Source organism: Raphanus sativus, chromosome 3 (genome assembly GCF_000801105.2).
Source record: "Raphanus sativus cultivar WK10039 chromosome 3, ASM80110v3, whole genome shotgun sequence".
In the NCBI taxonomy this organism is placed as follows: Eukaryota; Viridiplantae; Streptophyta; class Magnoliopsida; order Brassicales; family Brassicaceae; genus Raphanus; species Raphanus sativus.
In genome coordinates, this window is record NC_079513.1 from 1,030,146 (window position 1) to 1,049,220 (window position 19,075).

General features: G+C 36.7%; 4 protein-coding genes across 8 annotated transcripts; 1 reads left to right on the forward strand and 3 right to left on the reverse strand.

Moving 5' to 3' along the window:
- Window positions 1–1,600: 1,600 nt before the first annotated feature.
- On the forward strand, window positions 1,601–4,498 carry LOC108838578 (heterogeneous nuclear ribonucleoprotein Q). Of its 2 annotated transcripts, none has more exons than XM_057006027.1 (9): window positions 1,601–1,745; window positions 2,234–2,579; window positions 2,672–2,788; window positions 2,867–3,007; window positions 3,092–3,271; window positions 3,355–3,556; window positions 3,649–3,824; window positions 3,925–4,010; window positions 4,098–4,498. In XM_057006027.1, exons 2-9 carry the CDS (start codon window positions 2,259–2,261, stop codon window positions 4,228–4,230), a joined length of 1,356 nt encoding a protein of 451 aa, XP_056862007.1. In that variant the 5' UTR covers window positions 1,601–1,745; window positions 2,234–2,258; the 3' UTR covers window positions 4,231–4,498. The 2 variants fall into 2 exon arrangements, with proteins under 2 accessions (XP_056862007.1, XP_056862008.1); XM_057006028.1 differs by having other exon boundaries at window positions 1,687–1,932.
- Window positions 4,499–4,556: 58 nt separating this feature from the next.
- LOC108845717 (probable protein S-acyltransferase 12) lies at window positions 4,557–7,380 on the reverse strand. Of its 4 annotated transcripts, none has more exons than XM_057006040.1 (8): window positions 7,033–7,380; window positions 6,106–6,490; window positions 5,800–6,001; window positions 5,454–5,545; window positions 5,240–5,370; window positions 5,048–5,156; window positions 4,893–4,958; window positions 4,557–4,819 (listed from the first exon to the last, which is right to left on the reverse strand). In XM_057006040.1, the coding sequence occupies exons 2-8, from the start codon at window positions 6,292–6,294 to the stop codon at window positions 4,703–4,705; spliced, it is 906 nt and encodes a 301-aa protein (XP_056862020.1). In that variant the 5' UTR covers window positions 6,295–6,490; window positions 7,033–7,380; the 3' UTR covers window positions 4,557–4,702. The 4 variants fall into 4 exon arrangements, 3 of the variants coding, with proteins under 3 accessions (XP_056862020.1, XP_018474387.1, XP_056862019.1); XM_018618885.2 differs by having other exon boundaries at window positions 5,048–5,133; window positions 5,244–5,370; window positions 7,033–7,365; XM_057006039.1 differs by having other exon boundaries at window positions 6,106–6,493; window positions 7,033–7,365.
- Window positions 7,381–8,419: 1,039 nt separating this feature from the next.
- Window positions 8,420–9,562, reverse strand: LOC130509832 (uncharacterized). Its single transcript, XM_057006049.1, has 3 exons — window positions 9,411–9,562; window positions 8,890–9,004; window positions 8,420–8,795 (listed from the first exon to the last, which is right to left on the reverse strand). Exons 2-3 carry the CDS (start codon window positions 8,988–8,990, stop codon window positions 8,654–8,656), a joined length of 243 nt encoding a protein of 80 aa, XP_056862029.1. The 5' UTR covers window positions 8,991–9,004; window positions 9,411–9,562; the 3' UTR covers window positions 8,420–8,653.
- A 602-nt stretch (window positions 9,563–10,164) lies between these two features.
- Window positions 10,165–12,315, reverse strand: LOC108845707 (aluminum-activated malate transporter 10). The gene is made up of 6 exons (XM_018618871.2): window positions 11,898–12,315; window positions 11,657–11,794; window positions 11,281–11,553; window positions 11,070–11,194; window positions 10,853–10,996; window positions 10,165–10,762 (listed from the first exon to the last, which is right to left on the reverse strand). The coding sequence occupies exons 1-6, from the start codon at window positions 12,235–12,237 to the stop codon at window positions 10,337–10,339; spliced, it is 1,446 nt and encodes a 481-aa protein (XP_018474373.1). The 5' UTR covers window positions 12,238–12,315; the 3' UTR covers window positions 10,165–10,336.
- Window positions 12,316–19,075: the final 6,760 nt, after the last annotated feature.

The window sequence follows — 19,075 nt, forward strand, 5'->3', positions numbered from 1 at the left end:
AACTCCTAGCATCAAACGTCTGGCCAGCTTTTATATTTTCACTGTAATTTAATGCAAAAGTGAATATTAATTTATGAAAATGACCGTAAAAAAAGCTGCAACTTTGCAACTTGGGACACGAGCAAAGAACATCGCCCATGTGACATGATTCCTACACTTATCAGTCTTGTCTTCGACGTTACACTTACAACACAACTCCACAGCCACCTAAGATAAATGCTTCTTAAATACGAGAAAACAATATAAATGAAACACCATCAAAGTCTATACCAACTTGACCTACAATTAGTATTGGTACCACTACCAGGCTGCCCTGGGATAAGTCAAATAAAGGACTGGCACATATGTATAAATTGAGGAAAAAGTGCCTATTTCAACATGAACTTTACGCGTCGTGCCTATTCCTTCACGAACTTTGTAATAGTGCGTATTCCACACTGAACTAAACAATTTTTTTAAAATACTATATGAACTTTATGCGTCGTGTCTATTCCTTCACGAATTTTATAGTAGTGCGTATTTCACATTGAACTAAATAAAAATCAAAAAATACTACATAGACTCTCAAAATCGTGCTTATTTCAGTATTGAGTGTTAAATGTGTTAGTCATCCATTAATTTTTCAAAACAACGTCATTTTGTATAAATTTTGTGAAACTAAAAATCAAAATAAAATATAAACTTTTAAAACCGTGCTTATATATATTAACTGTCAAATGTAATAGTCATCCTTTAATTTACCAAAAGACTTTATTTTGGTTAAATTTTATGAAATTATTCATCGTTTTTTAATTTTTTTAATTTTATAAAATCTATCCAAAATGACATTGTTTTGATAAATTAATGTATGACTAAAACTTTTAACGGTCAATATATATATATGACCGCCAAAATTGTTAGTCTTTCAAAAAATACTAAATAGATTCTCAAAATCGTGCTTATTTATAAATTGACGGTTTAAGGTGTTAGTCATCCGTTAATTTATCGAAACGATTTTGATAAATTCAATGATGACTATTACCTTTGACAGTCAATTTATATAAGCATGACTTTGAGAGTATATTTTATTTTTAATTTTTAATTTCACAAATTTATACAAAATGACGTTGTTTTGAGAAATTAATGGATGACTAACACATTTAACACTCAATATTGAAATAAGCACGATTTTGAGAGTCTATGTAGTATTTTCGAATTTTTGTTTAGTTCACTGTGAAATACGCACTACTATAAAGTTCGTGAATGAATAGACACGACGCATAAAGTTCATATAGAATTTTAAAAAAATTGTTTAGTTCAGTGTGGAATACGCACTACTACAAAGTTCGTGAAGGAATAAGCACGACGCGTAAAGTTCATGTTGAAATAGGCACTTTTTCCTATAAATTGAAGACCTATAAAAATGAACATCATAAAGAGTTTTAAAAAGAGAGCACGTTGAATTAAAATAATTGATATCATCCTGACGAAAAAAGAGATCATGCTGACTCAAAATAATTGAATATCAGTCTGACATCAAGTGAGAGATGATAAACAAAACAGCAGGGCTGGCAAATCACAGATGTCAAAAGATAATCTAAAATGGGCCTAATGGAGAACTAGAAAGCTACAGGCCCAATAAAACTAAATGGGCCTAAAAAGCGTTTTTTCACTGGAGATAGAAGTAGAGGTAGCCGACGAGCTTGAGTAACAGTTATCGTCGGAGCAAAATCCCCAGAAATACACAAAAACACAAAGAGGGTCTGGTATGCCGAGAAAATTCTCCATTTCATCTTTTCATATACATATGTTTTGGTTGTTTCGTAGATCTCTCTCATATTCTTCCATCTTGTTCCCTCCCTAAATAAAACAAAACAAAAACAAAAGCACAAACCCTAGTTTCTGACCATGTAACAAAGTTCAGATTTTTCCTTAAATTTCTGAGCTGATGTGGTGAGTAATTTGCTTCTGGGTCTTGATTATATTTGGTTTCCGTTAATGGGTTTTTGTTTTCTGGGAAGATGTGAGAGTCACGGTCTCGAATTTGATTGGTTCCTTCTCTTATAAAGTTTACTGCTTTGAGCTTCAAACACAACTAAAAAAGAGTTCTGATCTTTGTTGCATTCAATAACGGCAATGAACTTCATTTCTCTCTTTTTTTTCATCCTCCATTTAACAATCAGAAAGCTTCTCTTTTCAAAAGTTTTGATCACCTGAGCGTCCTTTTAAGTATGGTTATTGGGTGACCGACCAGATATCATTTGCACGAGCGAGCCTCAATGTCAGACGCTCCAGATGTTGATGATCGTGTGGATTACGAGGATGGTAGCTCCAGTGAGATGGAGGAGGAACATGTAGAAGAAGATGATGATGACAGTCACAATGACGAAGAGCATGATGTGGAAGCTGAAGATGAAGACAACAATATTGATATTGATATTGAGACAGCAGAAGATGAAGAAGAAGAAGAAAGGGAAGAGTATTCCCATCTTCTTTCACTTCCTCCTCACGGTTCTGAAGTTTTCATTGGCGGTCTCCCTAGGGATGTTGGAGAAGAAGACCTAAGGGATCTATGTGAACCAATTGGCGATATCTTTGAGGTTGGAAGAACAATTAATCTTTGTGTCTTATTTTTTAAGCATGAGCCTCTTTGTATTTAAGGGCTGACTTTTTAACTTTTTTCTCTTATCAGGTGAGATTGATGAAAGATAGAGACTCTGGTGAGAACAAAGGATATGCTTTTGTAGGTTTCAAAACCAAAGACGTTGCACAAAAGGCAATTGAGGAGTTGCACAGTAAACAGTTTAAGGCAAGCTTATTAACCATCCCTAGTTTAAATTATACTTATGACTACTTATGTTTAACATTTATCTAGTTTTTTGTACAGGGAAAAACCATAAGATGCTCCCTTTCTGAAACCAAGAATAGACTATTTATTGGTAACATCCCAAAGGAGTGGACTGAGGATGAGTTTAGGAAAGTCATAGAGGATGTTGGTCCTGGAGTGGAGAGCATCGAGCTCATAAAAGTAAGTAAAAAAAGATTTGATGAATCTGATTGCCATGGGGATGATCTTTGCTTTGCTTAGTTATTATTTTTTTGGTGCCTGTAGGATCCAACAAACTCTACTCGTAACCGTGGTTTTGCATTTGTTCTATACTATAACAATGCATGTGCTGATTATTCAAGGCAGAAAATGATAGATTCTAGTTTTAAGCTTGAGGGCAACGCTCCAACTGTGACTTGGGCTGACCCAAAAAGCTCTCCTGAGACTTCAGCTGCTGCTGCCCAGGTTAACCTTTAAAGATAGTGTTTAGTCGCTCTCTCTCTCTCTAGAACATCTTTAAGACTCACTCTTTGTGTTAAATGCTTCAGGTGAAAGCTCTTTATGTGAAGAATATTCCAGAGAATACATCAACAGAGCAACTGAAAGAACTCTTTCAGAGACATGGAGAAGTTACTAAAGTCGTCACACCTCCTGGAAAAGGTGGTAAACGTGATTTTGGGTTTGTACACTATGCTGAAAGGTCTAGTGCATTGAAGGCTGTCAAAGACTCCGAGAGATATGAAATCAACGGTAGATTTTTCATTGTGTTTTCTTTTAAATGTTTGTTTTATTTGGGTCTCAGGAGATGTTATTATTGACTAACACATGCCACAAAACTACAGGTCAAGAGTTAGAAGTTGTGCTTGCTAAACCCCAGGCTGAGAGGAAACATGAGCCTTCTTCTTATTCTTATGGTGGTGCTGCTGCACCTTCTCCTGCCCCCTTTGCTCTTCCTACGTTTGGTGGTTTTGCTGCGCCTCCTTATGGTGCTATGGGTATTGCCGGTAGTTTTGCTCAGGTATGTATGTTTCCTGTTTGTCATCTTCTTTAGAAATGTCATTATCAGCAAAAAAAATTTGTGTGAACTTTGGTTTTAAATTTTTTTTTGTGGTGAGCAGCCAATGATCTATGGTAGAGGAGCAATGCCAACAGGGATGCAAATGGTTCCAATGCTTCTTCCTGATGGCCGAGTTGGCTATGTTCTGTAAGTCATTTTATTCTTTTAAACTAAATTGGTCTATCCTTCCTTCTCTTTTGGACTAAACCGAAATGGGTTTATATGTGATTGCAGGCAACAGCCTGGAATGCAGATGGCACCACCCGCACGACCCAGAAGAGATGACCGGAATAACGGAGGGTCAGGGAGAGAGAACAGGCATCATCATGATGGCAACCGAGGAGGCAGAAGGTACCGTCCCTACTAGCAGCAGCCCAAAGCTATAATAGAGCAACAAGAAGCAAGTAGACAAAGGAAAGAAAGCTGTACTGGAATTTGTTTGTAGTTTGAGAACTTTATGTAAGAAAAAGCTCTCTCTCTAATGTGAAATCGAACCTTACGGTTTCTTCTTGTTTGGTAAGAAGATTGATGAAGGGTTTTGGGTTGAGTGATATGATCTTCTTTCTTACTCTCTCTTAAACTTAAATTTTTTTCTCTGTTCTGAATAACAATCTTATACCTAGTAGCTTGTTGTTTTCTGGTACAACAAGTTTCTCATTTTAAATCAGTTGAAGAACAACATAAACTTAAAAATGAATCAAATCAACACTCACTATCACAAATTCACAACAATGTGATCAGGTTACATTTTGAGAGGACAGTTATCTACATTGGAGGGAAAGCTGAGAACTAACTTTAAAGCTGAGAACTAACTTTACAACCATGTTTGATGTTTCAATTCAAGGATCGATGTCAGAACGAGTTGGAAACTCAAGGCCTTGGAGCGAAGTTATGTTTTGGATATCATCTTTAGAGTACAATGGGAGGAGCCAAAATGCTTTCTTCTTCCCAAAAACCTTCACAGGAGAAGAGTTTTATTTTCGTAACTAAAGATTCCATGTAATGATGAAAAACAAAAGGATGACTCACCTGCTCAAAGTTTTTCTTCTTTCCCAAGTCATATTTCCATCTGACATCTCCGTTTTTCTCATGAACCTAATTTAAACACAAACGATGATTTTAGTTAGACAAGAGAATCAATCATATGTAGAAAGAAGCCAACACTATATTAGTATTAGAGTTACCTCGACTGAAGTAGTGTTGGTCGAGAGAAGTGAGATGTGCATGACTACGAAACAGAGAAGGCTGAGAACGAACGCTAAGTTAAGAACTGCATCAAGGGGATGATAGAATCTGTAAGAGAAACATTAACAAGGAAAATTGAGACAAAAAGCTAACAACTTTCTTGTAAAGACTACTAGGAATGGTTCACACACTCACCGAAAGCCAGAACGAGGGAGGTCAGTTTACCCGGTGAAGAGGAATGCTTTATAGCTTGGCTGAAGAACTTTATGAAACTAGGAAGCAACACTACAACATCCAACATTGTCTCCAGAAATGTATACAACTACACAACGAAGGAAAAAACATATAAAAATCTGAAACATCCACGCAAAATAAACAAAACACTGAAAGAGTTTTTTTTTGTACCAGAAAAAGAAGGAAAAACTTGTAATTGCGCGCTCCAACACAATTAACTATCCAAACACAGTGATGATCCATCTTCAGAACACATCTTTGACCTGCATAAGAACACACAAACCCAGTAAAGCTTTGTTTATATAAGAATTTTATCACCCATACATTTAGTAACACCAGTGTTCTGACAATTGGTTCAGCGGCACCTAGTTGGCAAATCGGACCTAAACAAAACTTTTTTTTTTTAAATCGGTCTAGGCACTAAAATAATAGGTCTAATAATACCATATAAAACGCCTAAGTACCGCCTAGAGATTTTTTTGAACATTCAGCATAAGCAAATAAGATTTCTTCTTACACACAGAACAGTGATGGCAACGAGGAGGCTTAACATTCCGGCATTTAGGACAGTAACCTAAAGAACCAAAAGCTCCATGATCTGTGGAAGTACCAGCCTCCAAACTACTCTCACCGTCGCCAAGCTCTCTTCTGAAATGCTCAGGAACAGAACCTGGATCCGTAAAGACCACAGTGAAGTAGCTCCACAACAACATCACCAGCTGCAATGTACACCAAACAAACATCAAAGTTAGACACTTTATAGCAATTCACCTTTGATGAGCAAGAAGCTATCTTATCAAAAGGTCAAGACTTTGAGATTTACCAGGAAGTGGAAGAGAGAGATGATTAGGCAGGCGAGAGCTGAGAGAGCTCCATGGCTGCTCTCGATTAAGATCGGCCACCATGTGTTGACCACAACGGCGTTGTAAGAAACGGCGACGACGGCGAAGACGAGAAGGATCATGAAATAGCCGAGGACTTTCAGACCGGAGCAGAACCGGAAAAGGTTCATTTCCAGCCGGGTCAGTGGGATGATTGGGGTGGGTCTTCGGGTCCGAGCCGAGAACAAACGGCGTAAGGTATTCGAAGCCACGGTTGGGAGAGTTTATGAGGGATCAGGCAGGAGATTGCTTGGTTCGGAGGACAAGTGTTGATTCTGTCGCCGTCCATGTGCAGTAGTTGACTGTCTGTACCGGTTTAAGGATAACCTGCTTTTTAAGTCAGAAGGTTTCGTTATCTGTAATTTGTCTTTTTTTTTTGTAAAAACATTATACTACTACTGTGGTTAAAAAAAAAACATTATACTACTACTCTTGAGGTTTTTTAACATTTTATTGGGTCGAAATGGAGTGGCTGCGATATGTTTTTCCTTAATATATATTGTGAAATATCCAACGTAAATTCTCTATTGAAAAATTGTTTGAAGCTGATGATCTAAACGGAATTAGATCCCATAAAAACCGACTTGATTCTAATCTAAACCCTTAATGTCATGAATTTTAAATATTTTCTATTGTTTTATTTAATATCTATTTATGTAATAAGTTGCTAATTAATTGATTTCGGCATATGTAATAAAAATGATTATGTAAAAAAAAAAATCCTATTATTTTCTTTTCCTAAAAAAACGTGATTCTTTTTTGAAATTTAATTAGAAAGCTAAATGCAGAAAAAGGGCCAAAAGCAAATAAAATTGAATTTTGTTTCCTAAAAAAATTATAAAAAGGCCAAAAGCAAATAGAGAGCATACCAAACAGAAGTGGAGGCTTTGGTGATTGTGTCATCATCGTTGGTCACTCGTTGATGATTTTTACAATTCACAAAACACTGCCCACCCGAATTAAATAAATCGATGAAGAAGAAAAGCTTTGAACCGGAATCTGCAAACGACATAGAAAAGACTTAAACCGAGGAGAGTTTCTCGCCAGGACATGTGGAGGTTTGTTGCGGCGAAGAAAAGGGCGGTGTTGGAAGAAGACGGCATTGTGTTCTCGCTGAGTTAAGGGTTTTGAGAACGGAAGATGAAACTTCTGTATCAAGTAATAGAAGAATGGATATAGTGATTTTGGTGTATTGTCGACATTGTTTGAAGAAGAATATGAGTTTTGTTGGTGTCTATGTGTTGTATTTATAGAGTAGAGATATAGCCGTTACTTCTTTTTTTCACGAATATAGCCGTTACTTCTTCTTTTTTTCACGAATATAGCCGTTACACTTTTTGATTACGATTTAATATCTTTCTTTTTTATATTTACTTTTCCGTGGGAAAATAAAAGATTTTTTTCTGAAAGGGAGGAATCGTTAATTCTTCTAGTTAATAAAAATTTCGAAAATTTTATTAACGAATATAGCCGTTACACTTTTTGATTACGATTTAATTTCTCTCTATTTATATTTACTTTTCGGTGGGAAAATAAAAGAATTTTTTTTTCTGAAAGGGAGGAAGCGTTGATTCTTCTAGTTAATAAAATTTCGAAAATTTTATTTCCAAAATAACATTTTAATTTATCTGTCATAGTTCGTGTCTATTTCCGTTACGGTTAAGCTATTCTACTTGTCCGGTGATTTTAATTATCTGTCATAATTTCGCATTTGTTTGTTTTGTTGGTTGGTGAGAGATTATGTAAGTAACTCTATCTCTGTTACGGGATAAACCACTTAACATTTCGGTTTAGCTTTTTAATATCTGGTTAAGCTCTGGTTGTGAACCAGGTACTCTTTTCTATAACTGTTTTGACTCGCACACTTGCTAGACCTGAAAGTAGATAAGAGTGAACAACAGTTTGATTCATAGTGCAGTGTCGGAGAAGATAAGCATTTTTTGTAGGGATGCATCTTCAATCTGTTCACCCATATCACTGAGACAAACACATATCACTGAGACAAACAAAAGGGTTATGATCACTAATGACTTTGATCCCTGTTGTTAGACTACAACTTTCATTAGGTGGTAGCAACAAATTGAGGCAAAATCTCTAAAGAATTTATACTGGGAAACACAAAGGCTACATACAACACGTTTAAGTGAGGTATGTGTGAAACCAATAGAAAAATTTCCAAATTGGATAAACCAATAAATATCCCAAACCTCTCTGACTAAACAGGATGCATCTATCTCTGGATAAAAGCAAAAGAAATATAGCTGCCAAGTCTTGTTGGCTTGATTTTTATTTTATTGTCAAAATCATTAGACGTTACAAAAAAAAACAATTGCATCTCGAGAAAGCTTTGGACTTAACAATGTGTATCATCCCCACAAATTATTACTACAGCCAGGTAGAGAAATTAGCCGAGCCAGGTAAAGGCCAACAAAAGAGCAAATAATATCGAAATAGAATCCATAAGGAATGGTGGGAGAGAAGGGAAGCAGTTTATTCAGGGCGTGACTTGACGATGAAGTTCTGGCGACTGATAGGGTTCATGACGACGGGAGGACCAGCGGTTCTTGGCCATGCCTGGAGCCTCTCTTCAGTCGCAACACCCCATGCCTTGTTAGTTATAGTTCCCGGTGTACTGCCTGTGCTTTAATTAAAAAAAAACAAATATATCACCAGTAATCAAAGCTTATGAACTTTTGTTTTTTTTTGGTTATGTCGGAATATAAAACTTGCCTCCGAAAATCTTCTCATCAGAAATGACTTTGTCACAGATGTAGGCTACTACAGCAGATCCCGCAAGGGCACCGACTATGTACGTGGCTCGTGACATTACTACTTCTTAACCTGATAGCCAAACATTACCATCTCATTTATAGTAATAAGACAGACAGAGAGAGACCAAACCTAATCAATCATATAACGCAGACAAAAGATAATATCAATCAACTGCGTGAAAAAAAAACGAACGATTCTAACGAATCACTATACAGTGGCGATTTTAAACATGTAACCAATACGGTCCGATCTATGACAATCGTTACTAAACAATGGTGATTCTGAACATGTAACCGATACGGTCCGATCGATTGATAAACAATACTACCAACAACGGAGCAGAGACAGATCTATTGTTCGATATCGAGGTTAAAAGTTATAGATCTCAAGAAACAGAGGAATAAACAACATCAAATCCATCAGATGGAATCGGTTTAATCGCACCGGACGCATCGATTAGAGAAGAGCGATGTACCTGAATCGATTCACAGACGACGAAGCGAGGACAAGGAGGCGCGTCGGAGAAGAATCTATCCCAACTGTTTGTGGAGGAGGAAAAAGACAAATAGCGATTTACGTATCTCGTAAAAATTGACCCAAATGAGGTTTATTGATGTGGGCCTTGTCTAACTATTAAGCCCATATAAAATTTTTCAAAGTCCAACAGTATAAACTACTAGGTTGTTTGCAGGCTAAACATTTCAAAGGAGTCTCGCTCTCTTCCATGGTCAATCATCCATGACTACGAGACTTGCTCTTTTACACCCGGCTTTGCTTTTCCGGTTAACGAGCTTTGCTCCATGTCTCTAAACCGGAAAACCGCATATTGGTAGGGACTTTAAAACCTGAACCTAGAGAAGGTGAAAGTTTTTTTTTCTTTGATAGTTTAAGATATCTGAGAAGTCCAACCGACTAATCTTCTAGGGTCTGTTACTCGCAAATCGCAATAGCATTAGAGATGACCACATACCTTGGGGTTGATTCGAATCCGGGTAGATTAGCTCACTTCTACCACTAGACCACCCATGTGTGGTTAGGTGAAAGCCTTTTGACGCAAATCTATCATGCAAATAGAAAGGCAAATGTCTAGTTATGATCTTATTTTCCCCTATTGAACTCATTTCTTGTTTGATATAGCGGCACTTTAAGGACTGAGGATCATGGATTCCAACATTATCAAGATTTATAGTTTTTCTTTTATTTTTTTCTTGATGGTATATATATCAAGATTTAGTTATAACTTGTTTTGTTGGCTTTTGAAAACCATGCCGAAGAAAGCTTCGGTTATGGAACAAAGGAAACTCATATACTAAAAGGCTTTATGTATATATATACATACATGAAAACTCAGGTTTAAAATCTTCATGGCTGTTGAGTTTTCGATGTGTGATTTAAAGCAGCTTATGAATTTAGTGGTGGTTGTTTAGCCTTGTTGTCTCCGGTTTTCTTTTTTGAATCTTGTTTGAAATCCGCAAGATTTGCAAGTTCATCCACTGCTTCGACCGTTGTTTGAATCCTAGCTGCGTTTTCAATCAACAACGAGACCAAAGTGGCTACCGGAAGTACTTCATGCAGACTCATCGACATGGTTCTGTCTCCTTTGTTGTTTGGAACTTCTTCTTTGGGTTTGTTGCTTTCAACTGGAACACTCTTTAAGGTCTCTCGAAGCTCTTGTACTGCTGAGTTCATATCAAACACCAAGAAATCCATCTTCGAAGATTTTCTCGTGTTGTTCATCATATCCGCTAGTTCTCTCAAGATTTTTGAAGAAGCCGAGCTCAGTTTCAGACAAGCTTCTCCGAAGTGTTTCTTGGCCTGGTCTGGTACCTGTTGAATATAATATATACTATTAGTTTCACAACAACCTCTAATAGTTAAATCTCCAAAACTATGATAACATTGTGAAAGGGTTATAACCTCTGTTTCATAGCTCATGCATATACTAAGATTCTCAAGGCAATAAGCACATCTCCTCATAGCAGCCCCTATCTTTACATATTGTTGCCATGGATGCCTGAAGTTAAAGCTTCCATGTGCTGGTTCCCATCTAGCTAGATTCGCCTGAGTGATTTTAAAATAAGAAGTCATTAGCAGCTGCAAATCAAAATGGTAATAAATGAACTTTTTATGTTACCATGGATTCCTCTGTTCCCTTAGAGTTTAGTACACATTTGAATCCTTGCAGCTTCATGTTAGTTTCTTCATCTTCATTCTCATTCTTCAAGACGTCTTTCTTTTTGAAGTACTCTTCTACACAGCCTGCAGTTTTAATGATAATCAGCGTGGATATATAAGCTAATGACGGAACCTTGCGTAACAAGTTTTGATTTTCTTATTACCCTTACCGTCTAATGAGTCGGCAAGTTTTACAAAATTGCGTTGCACAAGACGGTGAAGCTGAGTTCCTGCCCATATGGGACAGAAAAAGACAGTAATGATAATGCAAATAGATGTTCCAATAGCAATAGTTGATAGTCTTTGCTGAGCCATATCAACCAGCTTGTCTACTCGGTAACCACCTACTGAGACAAGGCTGAATGTGAGGATAAAGATTATCGCTCCATAGTCGAATCTAGCTTTGAATGATGGCACAAACCGGGAGTAAGTAGCTGCGAAAGCTGCAAGAATCAAACCCACAAAAGGAAGTTAATAAAGATTGATCCTTTCTTGGTTACTTGCAAGTGAAGAAAGAATGATCCATTTTAGGGTTTTGACATTTACCAAAAAGAAAAACAGAGAATCCAATCACAAAAATTTCAGCTTTTCCTGATTGAGTTGCAACCCAATGAACAGCAATGCCTAGTGATCCAGCTAATATAGTTGCCACCACTCTGTTCAAACATTTGGAGAATGTTGCTCCTGTTGTACATGGAAGATAAACATATAGTTCAATATAGTTGCATTCCTTAGGTAAGAATAAGAAAGTTGAAAACTTTTGATATAGGGTTTGGTTTATACATACCGACATTGGACTCGAAGACGACTACAACAGTCATGATAGCCCACATAGCATTTCCTCCAACTCCATCATACAAAGGTCTCATGTAATAGAAGATTGATACTAATGAAAGTGCAAGTCCTACTTTTAGACAGTGAACCACTTTTGCCGGATCATCTGCCCCAATCCTCCAAGTCTTCCTCATAAACTTTGAGAGTCGCTCCACGATTACCTTCATTACTAAACCCTTTAGCCAAAGAAAGATTCTTTCACTAGGTCCTGATTTAGGAACCAATCTCTCGGTCGTTGTCCCATTGTCAACACTTATCCTCCACTCTAGCTTCCCTGCTTCTTTTGATCCCATATTACAATACCTGAAAACCCAAAATCTTAAACTCTAAACCAAAATCAGATCAAATAAATGTTTTTATTGTCGGGAAATGTTGTTCTGTTTGCTGAGCAATGCAATATGAGGTGGTACATATATAGAGGCTATTATGGGTGCATGTTAATATTTCTCAAAGTTCTTTAAATCATTTTAAGTGGTGAACTAATATATATTATTTGTTATCTGCTACTATATATTATACTCTCCACTTGGAAAATGCAAAAAAAAAAGATGGAGTGACCTAACTATAATGTTATATGATAAGTTCATATTTTGTGCTACAAAGCTGTCATCGCACAAGTACGTACTGATGTTGACTCCTTCGTACATCCATCCATTTCACAGCAAAGTCTGTTCATCTTTGTTTCTAGATTGTATATGAATTTTGAGTAGAAAAGTTGTCAGAAGTTATAAGAGGTTTCATTTCACATATATTACCTGCAAATCCACAAAACATTAGAAGATTTTACGTTTCATCAACCCTAATTTGTACTATTTGGAATAGTCCCATATAAAATGATTTATCATAATCCCATGCATACACGGAATTATTAAATAAAATCAATCAAATGAAATTATATTGTTACATGCACTAATAGCCACTAGGTTATATAGGTCTCCCAAGTGATATCAAAAATATCAAACAAATGGAATACATCGAAAATCTTATTGATTATACACCCAATCATCACTACAAGAAAATAGCGATATTCTGAGGGACATTCCGAGGGAATGAAATTTCCTCGGAAATTTCTGACAAAATACCGAGGAAATACCGAGGAAACGCGAAACTTGGTTTCCTCGGTATTTCCTCGGATATTACCGACGAAATTCCGAGGAAAACCGAGTTCGTCGGAAATTTCTTATGGATTTCCGAGGAAAAAACCTTCCTCGGAAAAAACCGACGACCTCCGAGGAAATATTATAGCCGTTAGAGAGCCGTTAGAGAGCCGTTGGGAGATTTTAAATATTCTGAGGAAATTCCGAGGAAGTAGCCGTTAGCGTCGGAATTTCCTCGGAATTTCCTCGGTCTGTCGCCAGGATTTCATCTATAAATACAACCACCCTTCTTCCTCTTCATTCACTCCATTTCTTCATCCTCCCTCCTACTATCTTTACATACGAATTTGATTGAAAAAAAAATGTCTTCTTCAAATTATTTTCGTTCTTGGATCGATCGACCTCATTTGGATCCGAACACGAGATTGCTTACGGAAGAATACCAACGAGGTATAACCGAATTCATGGGGTTAGTTCGCCAACTACCGGAAGCAGAAACAGGTATGTTAAGATGTCCTTGCTCTAATTGTAAAAATAGAAAGGTTATTAAAGAGTGGGATGTTTGGACTCATCTTTTATTGAGTGGATTTACACGAAGTTACAAAATTTGGTATCATCATGGGGAAACTGATTATGAACATTGTAGTACTAGCGAACCTCAGCCGGCGGTTAGATTAGAAGAACCAATTAGAACAGATGTAGATTATGGTGTAGGTACTGAGCAGATGGTAAATGATCATTTTAGAGGGGAAGATTTACCCAATGCAGAAGCTAGGAGATTTTATGATATGTTGGATGCTGGAAAGCAACCATTGTACGAAGGTTGCAGAGATGGTCATTCTGCTTTATCATCTGCTACAAGACTGATGGGCATTAAAACAGATTATAACTTGGCTGAAGACTGTGTGGATGCGATTGCTGATTTTGTAAAAGGTATTCTACCTGAGGATAATGTAGCTCCAGGTTCATACTACGAGGTTCAGAAACTCGTAGCTGGTGTTGGTTTATCTTATCAGGTAATAGATGTATGCAGCGATAACTGCATGATTTATTGGAGGGCGGATGACCAGCGGGTTACATGCAAATTTTGTGGGAAGCCTCGTTATAAAGATACGGGTGGAAGAGTTCGAGTTCCATATAAAAGGATGTGGTATTTGCCTTTGACGGAAAGGTTGCAGAGGTTGTATCTTTCTGAACGCACAGCGCAACAAATGAGATGGCATGCGGAGCACTCAACAGATGGTGAGATTAGACATCCTTCAGATGCAAAAGCGTGGAAGCATTTCCAATCAAAGTATCCCGACTTTGCGTATGAGAGAAGAAATGTCTACCTTGGATTATGTACTGATGGTTTCAGCCCGTATGGCAAGAGTGGAAGACAATATTCTTTATGGCCAGTCATTGTTACACCATACAACCTACCCCCAAACTTGTGCTTGCGACGAGAGTTTTTGTTTCTCTCCATTCTCGTTCCCGGACCAGAGCATCCTAAGAGATCACTTGATGTGTTTCTTCAGCCACTAATATATGAGTTGCAACAACTATGGGCAGCAGATGTGGTTTCGTCAGTTTGCGGTAAGTATTCTAATTTTTTTTTTTAATCATTAATATAAAATTTCTACTAATTGTATTTTTTCAGCAAGAATTCAACTGGAATCCCGATGATACGCTGTTTATCTATAACAGCTTTGTCCATAAAGTTATGGACAACTATGGGAAGCAGATCCATGAGTGGAAGAAGAAGTGGCTAGTGAACCAGGTAAAATTTAATTTATTAAACATTTTTTAAATTAAACTATTTTTTTATTTATTTAACTATTATCTATTTTTATTTATTAAAAGGTTTCAAAATTGATCAACCCCAAGGTCTGGGAAGAGTTGTGTGTTCATTGGAGCAAGGATGAGACGAAACAAATTTCCTCCACCAACTCCACCAACCGCAAGAGCGATCGTAAAGGGAAGGGCATCTACAAGCACAACTTGGGTGCCTAGTCTATTGCCACTCTGGCTGATCGCATGGTAAGTTCAGTCTTTTTTTCTTCAATTATTTAAGTTTTGAAATTTTATTTTTTGTGTATTTCTTCTAATTACTAATGTTTAATTTATTTTTTCAAGGCGGAACAAAATGATGGGGAGCCGGTTGATGATTACGAACTAATGAAGACGGCATATACTAACAAGAAGACCGGGGAGATTGATGATGGCGTTGTGAGGGAAGTGGTCAGCCTGGTCCAAACTCATATGGAAGAAGAACTGTCTCAGCTTCAGACCGACGAAGACGATTCGACGGCTGCGACCAACTTGCCCCGGAGTCGAATCAACGAAATCGTGGAATCAGTAAGTTCTTTTTCTTTAAGTTCAATTCATTTATTTCTTGATTTTTTTAATCATCTTTTCTTTTTATATTAATTTGGTTATTTTCTATTTCAGTCGGTTCCAAAGAAGAAAGGACATTTGGTCGGTTTGGGTCGTCGCTCCCGGTCGGTTCCTACTGCTTCACAACAGCCCTTCGTTGATCCAGAAGTACTTATGGGTCAGTTGAAGGACAAGGATGATCGCATATCTGCGTTGGAGGCCCAGATGGCGAGTCAACAGGCGGGCTTTGAGGCACACAGGAGGCAACAAGAGCAAATGATGGAGATGATGAGGAGGATGTACCCGAACGAGGTGTTCCCGGACGTGCAAGACCCATAGTTCTTTTTTTTATTTCAAAAACTCGGAATGTTTTTTTTTTCAGAATGTTTTATTTTGATTTGTACAACTTTGAATTATTATCTAATATGTTTTCAACTTTAATTTTAATTTCATATTTTCGAATTTAAATTAGAAAAATTACAAATTTAAAAAAAAAAAAATTGAAAATTCCGAGGAAGAGTTCCCTCGGAAATTTCCGAGGGACACTTTCCTCGGAATATTCTGAGGGCGGTTTTCCTCGGAAAATTCCGACGAACATGCCTCGGAATATTTCCTCGGAAATTTCCGAGGAAAATAGCCCTCACAATATTCCGAGGAAATTTTCCCTTGGAAATTACTGATGATTTTTCCGAGGATCTTTCCGACGGAAACTTTCGAGGATCTTTCCATCGGAAAAGCCATCGGAATATACCGAGGAACCGTTCCCTCGGTATATTCCGAGGAAGATTCCGACGATTATTGTTCCTCGGAAATCCCTCGGAAATACGTTTCCTCGGTATTTCGTCGGAATTTTCCGAGGGAATTCCGAGGAACATTGGAATTCCGAGGAAATATTTCCGACGACTGAAGTCCTCGGTATTTCTTCGGAATACCGTTATTCCGAGGAAATACCGAGGAATTCAGCCGTCGGTAAGCCGCTGTTTTCTTGTAGTGCATGTATTAACCAATAAAAAATAAACTACAAAATATAAAAAGTAATAAATTTAGCATTACAGTTTGAAAGCATCATTTAATTTAAAACAAAAAAAAATTATAAATTAAACATCAACAAACTGAGAATAAATCCCTTTGCATATTAGGAAAAAAAAAGCAAATTCCTTGACATATTAATTTTGATTGATTCATTTATTTATTTCATGCATTTAACTTCAAATTAAATTCTTTACCCTTTACCAAAGAAAACTTCAAATTGAATTACTATATTACATATGCACTTAGTGATATCAAAAGATATATGAAAGTGGTGCGTTTGACTGACACTACCTTTAAATAATGTACATATAATTGTTGAAATAATAAAACTTATAATTCTAAGGTGGTAAAAATATATTAAACCAATTAGAAGAAAAAGATGACACAACCTAACTTTGTTTTAGGTCACTAAGTGTGCCCCGAACTATAGGGACCTAATTTAATTGTTGGGATCCCTACCAAGATATATATTATCTTTTTTTTGGTCTAAAGATATATATTATCTTACCCTAAGTGGACGTACTTATTATATATATTATCACTAAGCAAGATATTTATTAATGTTTAAAAAATTATTATTTGCGTGTCCGAAAATTAATTGAAGAATACAAAGAAGAAAATATTGTGCATTCGCTTAGCTACTTCGGGTTGCTGCTCTATTGGGTCTTGTGAGACTATCTATGAAGTGCCCTTCAGCTTATCTTATCACCTTTTGTTGGTGATGTGATAAGGAGAGCAGTTTAACTTTCTTTGTCTTATCGAATTTGTTAATAAAGATACCGTGTTGGGATTAGGTCACGATTGATATAAAGATCTGATTGGTATATTGCGCTAATTAAAAATAGTCTAACATCATTGGCATGCAAATCTGTATTGAAGAATAGGCAGAATTTATTTGGTTGTATTCACAATATCAAGTAGTACCAACCAAGAATAATGTTAAACAAAATATGTATACTAAGGAAGAACATATACTATTTTTGTTTGAATGAGCTGTAAACGAGATTTTACATGAACTTTAAGATCATTAACATTTAAACTAATCACATAATAGAACTACAAAAAGTTATCACATAGAACTACAAAAAGTTATCGAAATATCTTCATTCATTGTTGTGGAAATCTTCTTGAACAATTTAAATGTGGAAGATGAATTCTTGATTTCCACTAGAATTTTGAAGTTTTTTCTCAAGATCTTTGTGCTTTCTCTCCCTTTTGTACAATTACAGGCAAGAGAAACAATTGGTCTCCGGAAGAAGAAAGCTCAACGTTCATCCTTAACTATCTAAGTGAATAAAGAAAACAGAGACCTTTTTTTTTATCATAGAGACTTTGGATCCTAGTTCATTTCAACTAATATTTTTGGTTAAGAACTGTATAGGTTTGGAAAAGCTGGAGAGATAGGAAACTGTTAGACATTGTGGATCCAAGTCTGGTCGAGACAAGAGGTCTAAGTGATGAAATCATGAAGTGAAGGTCTAAGTGATGAAATTGTGAAGTGCATTCACATTGGTTTGTTATGTGTTCAGGAGAAAGCAGAGAGTAGACCAATAATGGCTACTGTTGCTTTAATGTTCAATGCGAGTTCTTTCACTTTACCGAGACCTTCTCAACCTCCTTTCTACGCAGGAAATGGAGAATCATCATCGTCAAGAGAAAACCACATCATTGCACCAGCAATGACTTGGAACAGTGTTACAATCACTGAGTCAGATACTCGTTAGAGGTGTGCAAAGACAAGAAATTTTAAAAAGTTGAAACCACTATGATTGATGAAACCATTGATGACCAAAACTTTTCCTTGGTATTGTAGTAGTAAAAGAGTTATCGTATCTCACAATCGGTTTCCGTATCTGCATATGTGGTTAATCTCGTTACAGAAGAAACCCGATTCAAAAGTTGTTTGGTTGCGAGAAAGATACATCACAAATTTATCCTAATGAATGGTTTTTTGGTTTTATATCTATAAGGATCTTCTAAATGATCAAAAGTAGCCATTTTAAAATGACATTAAAATCAGAGGCCAAAACTGTTCTATATACCATCTCTATGTTTCCTTTTTGATACAATTCACTATCCAGAACTAGAATTACAGATCTGAGACCAGACAAGTGGATAAGCTGAGGAAAAAAAAACATAAAAGAAGAGCTGTGACCCCTCATGGAATGGATCTTGTCTCTCATCTTCCATGTTCTCTCGTGTTCTTCCCTCTTCCTAGACTCGGTGGCATCCTTTCCATCTAACAAAATCCTGTTGCTGGTCTGTATGTAACTAATAAGGAAAAAACGTATATTCGATTCAGTAACAAATCCGTAACAAACTAGAATCCAACGTTCGTAAGACGCCGACTCCAACTCAGTATGAAGAATCACAGATGATCTTCATACCTCAAATTGTATCCAGAGTTTGAGAGAAAGAGAGATAACAAACTTTTCGAAAATATCTGAATAATAAAAAAAATGCTGTAAATGAAAGTATTTAAACTAGATATTTGTTGTTGATGAGTAAAACGACGCCGTTGTAACTTCAGGTGAAACGTCGTCGTCTCTCATTTATTTGAATTCTCACGCTTCACACTTCTTCTCTCCACTCTATGCTTCTTCCCTCCTTTTCCTGTATCAAATCCTTCCCCTTCCAGAAACCTTGA

What these genes read in the sequence shown, in the direction of transcription:
- LOC130509832 (XM_057006049.1), bottom strand. Translation starts at nt 8,990, where the DNA reads ATGTCACGAGCCACGTACATAGTCGGTGCCCTTGCGGGATCTGCTGTA. An exon ending in GAGAAGATTTTCGGAGGCAA is followed by an intron (nt 8,796 to 8,889) that starts GTTTTATATTCC and finishes AAGCACAGGCAG; the next exon opens with TACACCGGGAACTATAACTA.
- LOC108845717 (XM_057006040.1), bottom strand. Translation starts at nt 6,294, where the DNA reads ATGAACCTTTTCCGGTTCTGCTCCGGTCTGAAAGTCCTCGGCTATTTC. An exon ending in CCAACACTACTTCAGTCGAG is followed by an intron (nt 4,959 to 5,047) that starts GTAACTCTAATA and finishes TGTTTAAATTAG; the next exon opens with GTTCATGAGAAAAACGGAGA. An exon ending in AGAAGAAAAACTTTGAGCAG is followed by an intron (nt 4,820 to 4,892) that starts GTGAGTCATCCT and finishes TCTCCTGTGAAG; the next exon opens with GTTTTTGGGAAGAAGAAAGC.
- LOC108838578 (XM_057006027.1), top strand. Translation starts at nt 2,259, where the DNA reads ATGTCAGACGCTCCAGATGTTGATGATCGTGTGGATTACGAGGATGGT. An exon ending in CAATTGGCGATATCTTTGAG is followed by an intron (nt 2,580 to 2,671) that starts GTTGGAAGAACA and finishes TTCTCTTATCAG; the next exon opens with GTGAGATTGATGAAAGATAG. An exon ending in TGCACAGTAAACAGTTTAAG is followed by an intron (nt 2,789 to 2,866) that starts GCAAGCTTATTA and finishes TTTTTTGTACAG; the next exon opens with GGAAAAACCATAAGATGCTC.
- LOC108845707 (XM_018618871.2), bottom strand. Translation starts at nt 12,237, where the DNA reads ATGGGATCAAAAGAAGCAGGGAAGCTAGAGTGGAGGATAAGTGTTGAC. An exon ending in CGTCTTCGAGTCCAATGTCG is followed by an intron (nt 11,795 to 11,897) that starts GTATGTATAAAC and finishes CATGTACAACAG; the next exon opens with GAGCAACATTCTCCAAATGT. An exon ending in ATTCTCTGTTTTTCTTTTTG is followed by an intron (nt 11,554 to 11,656) that starts GTAAATGTCAAA and finishes TGATTCTTGCAG; the next exon opens with CTTTCGCAGCTACTTACTCC.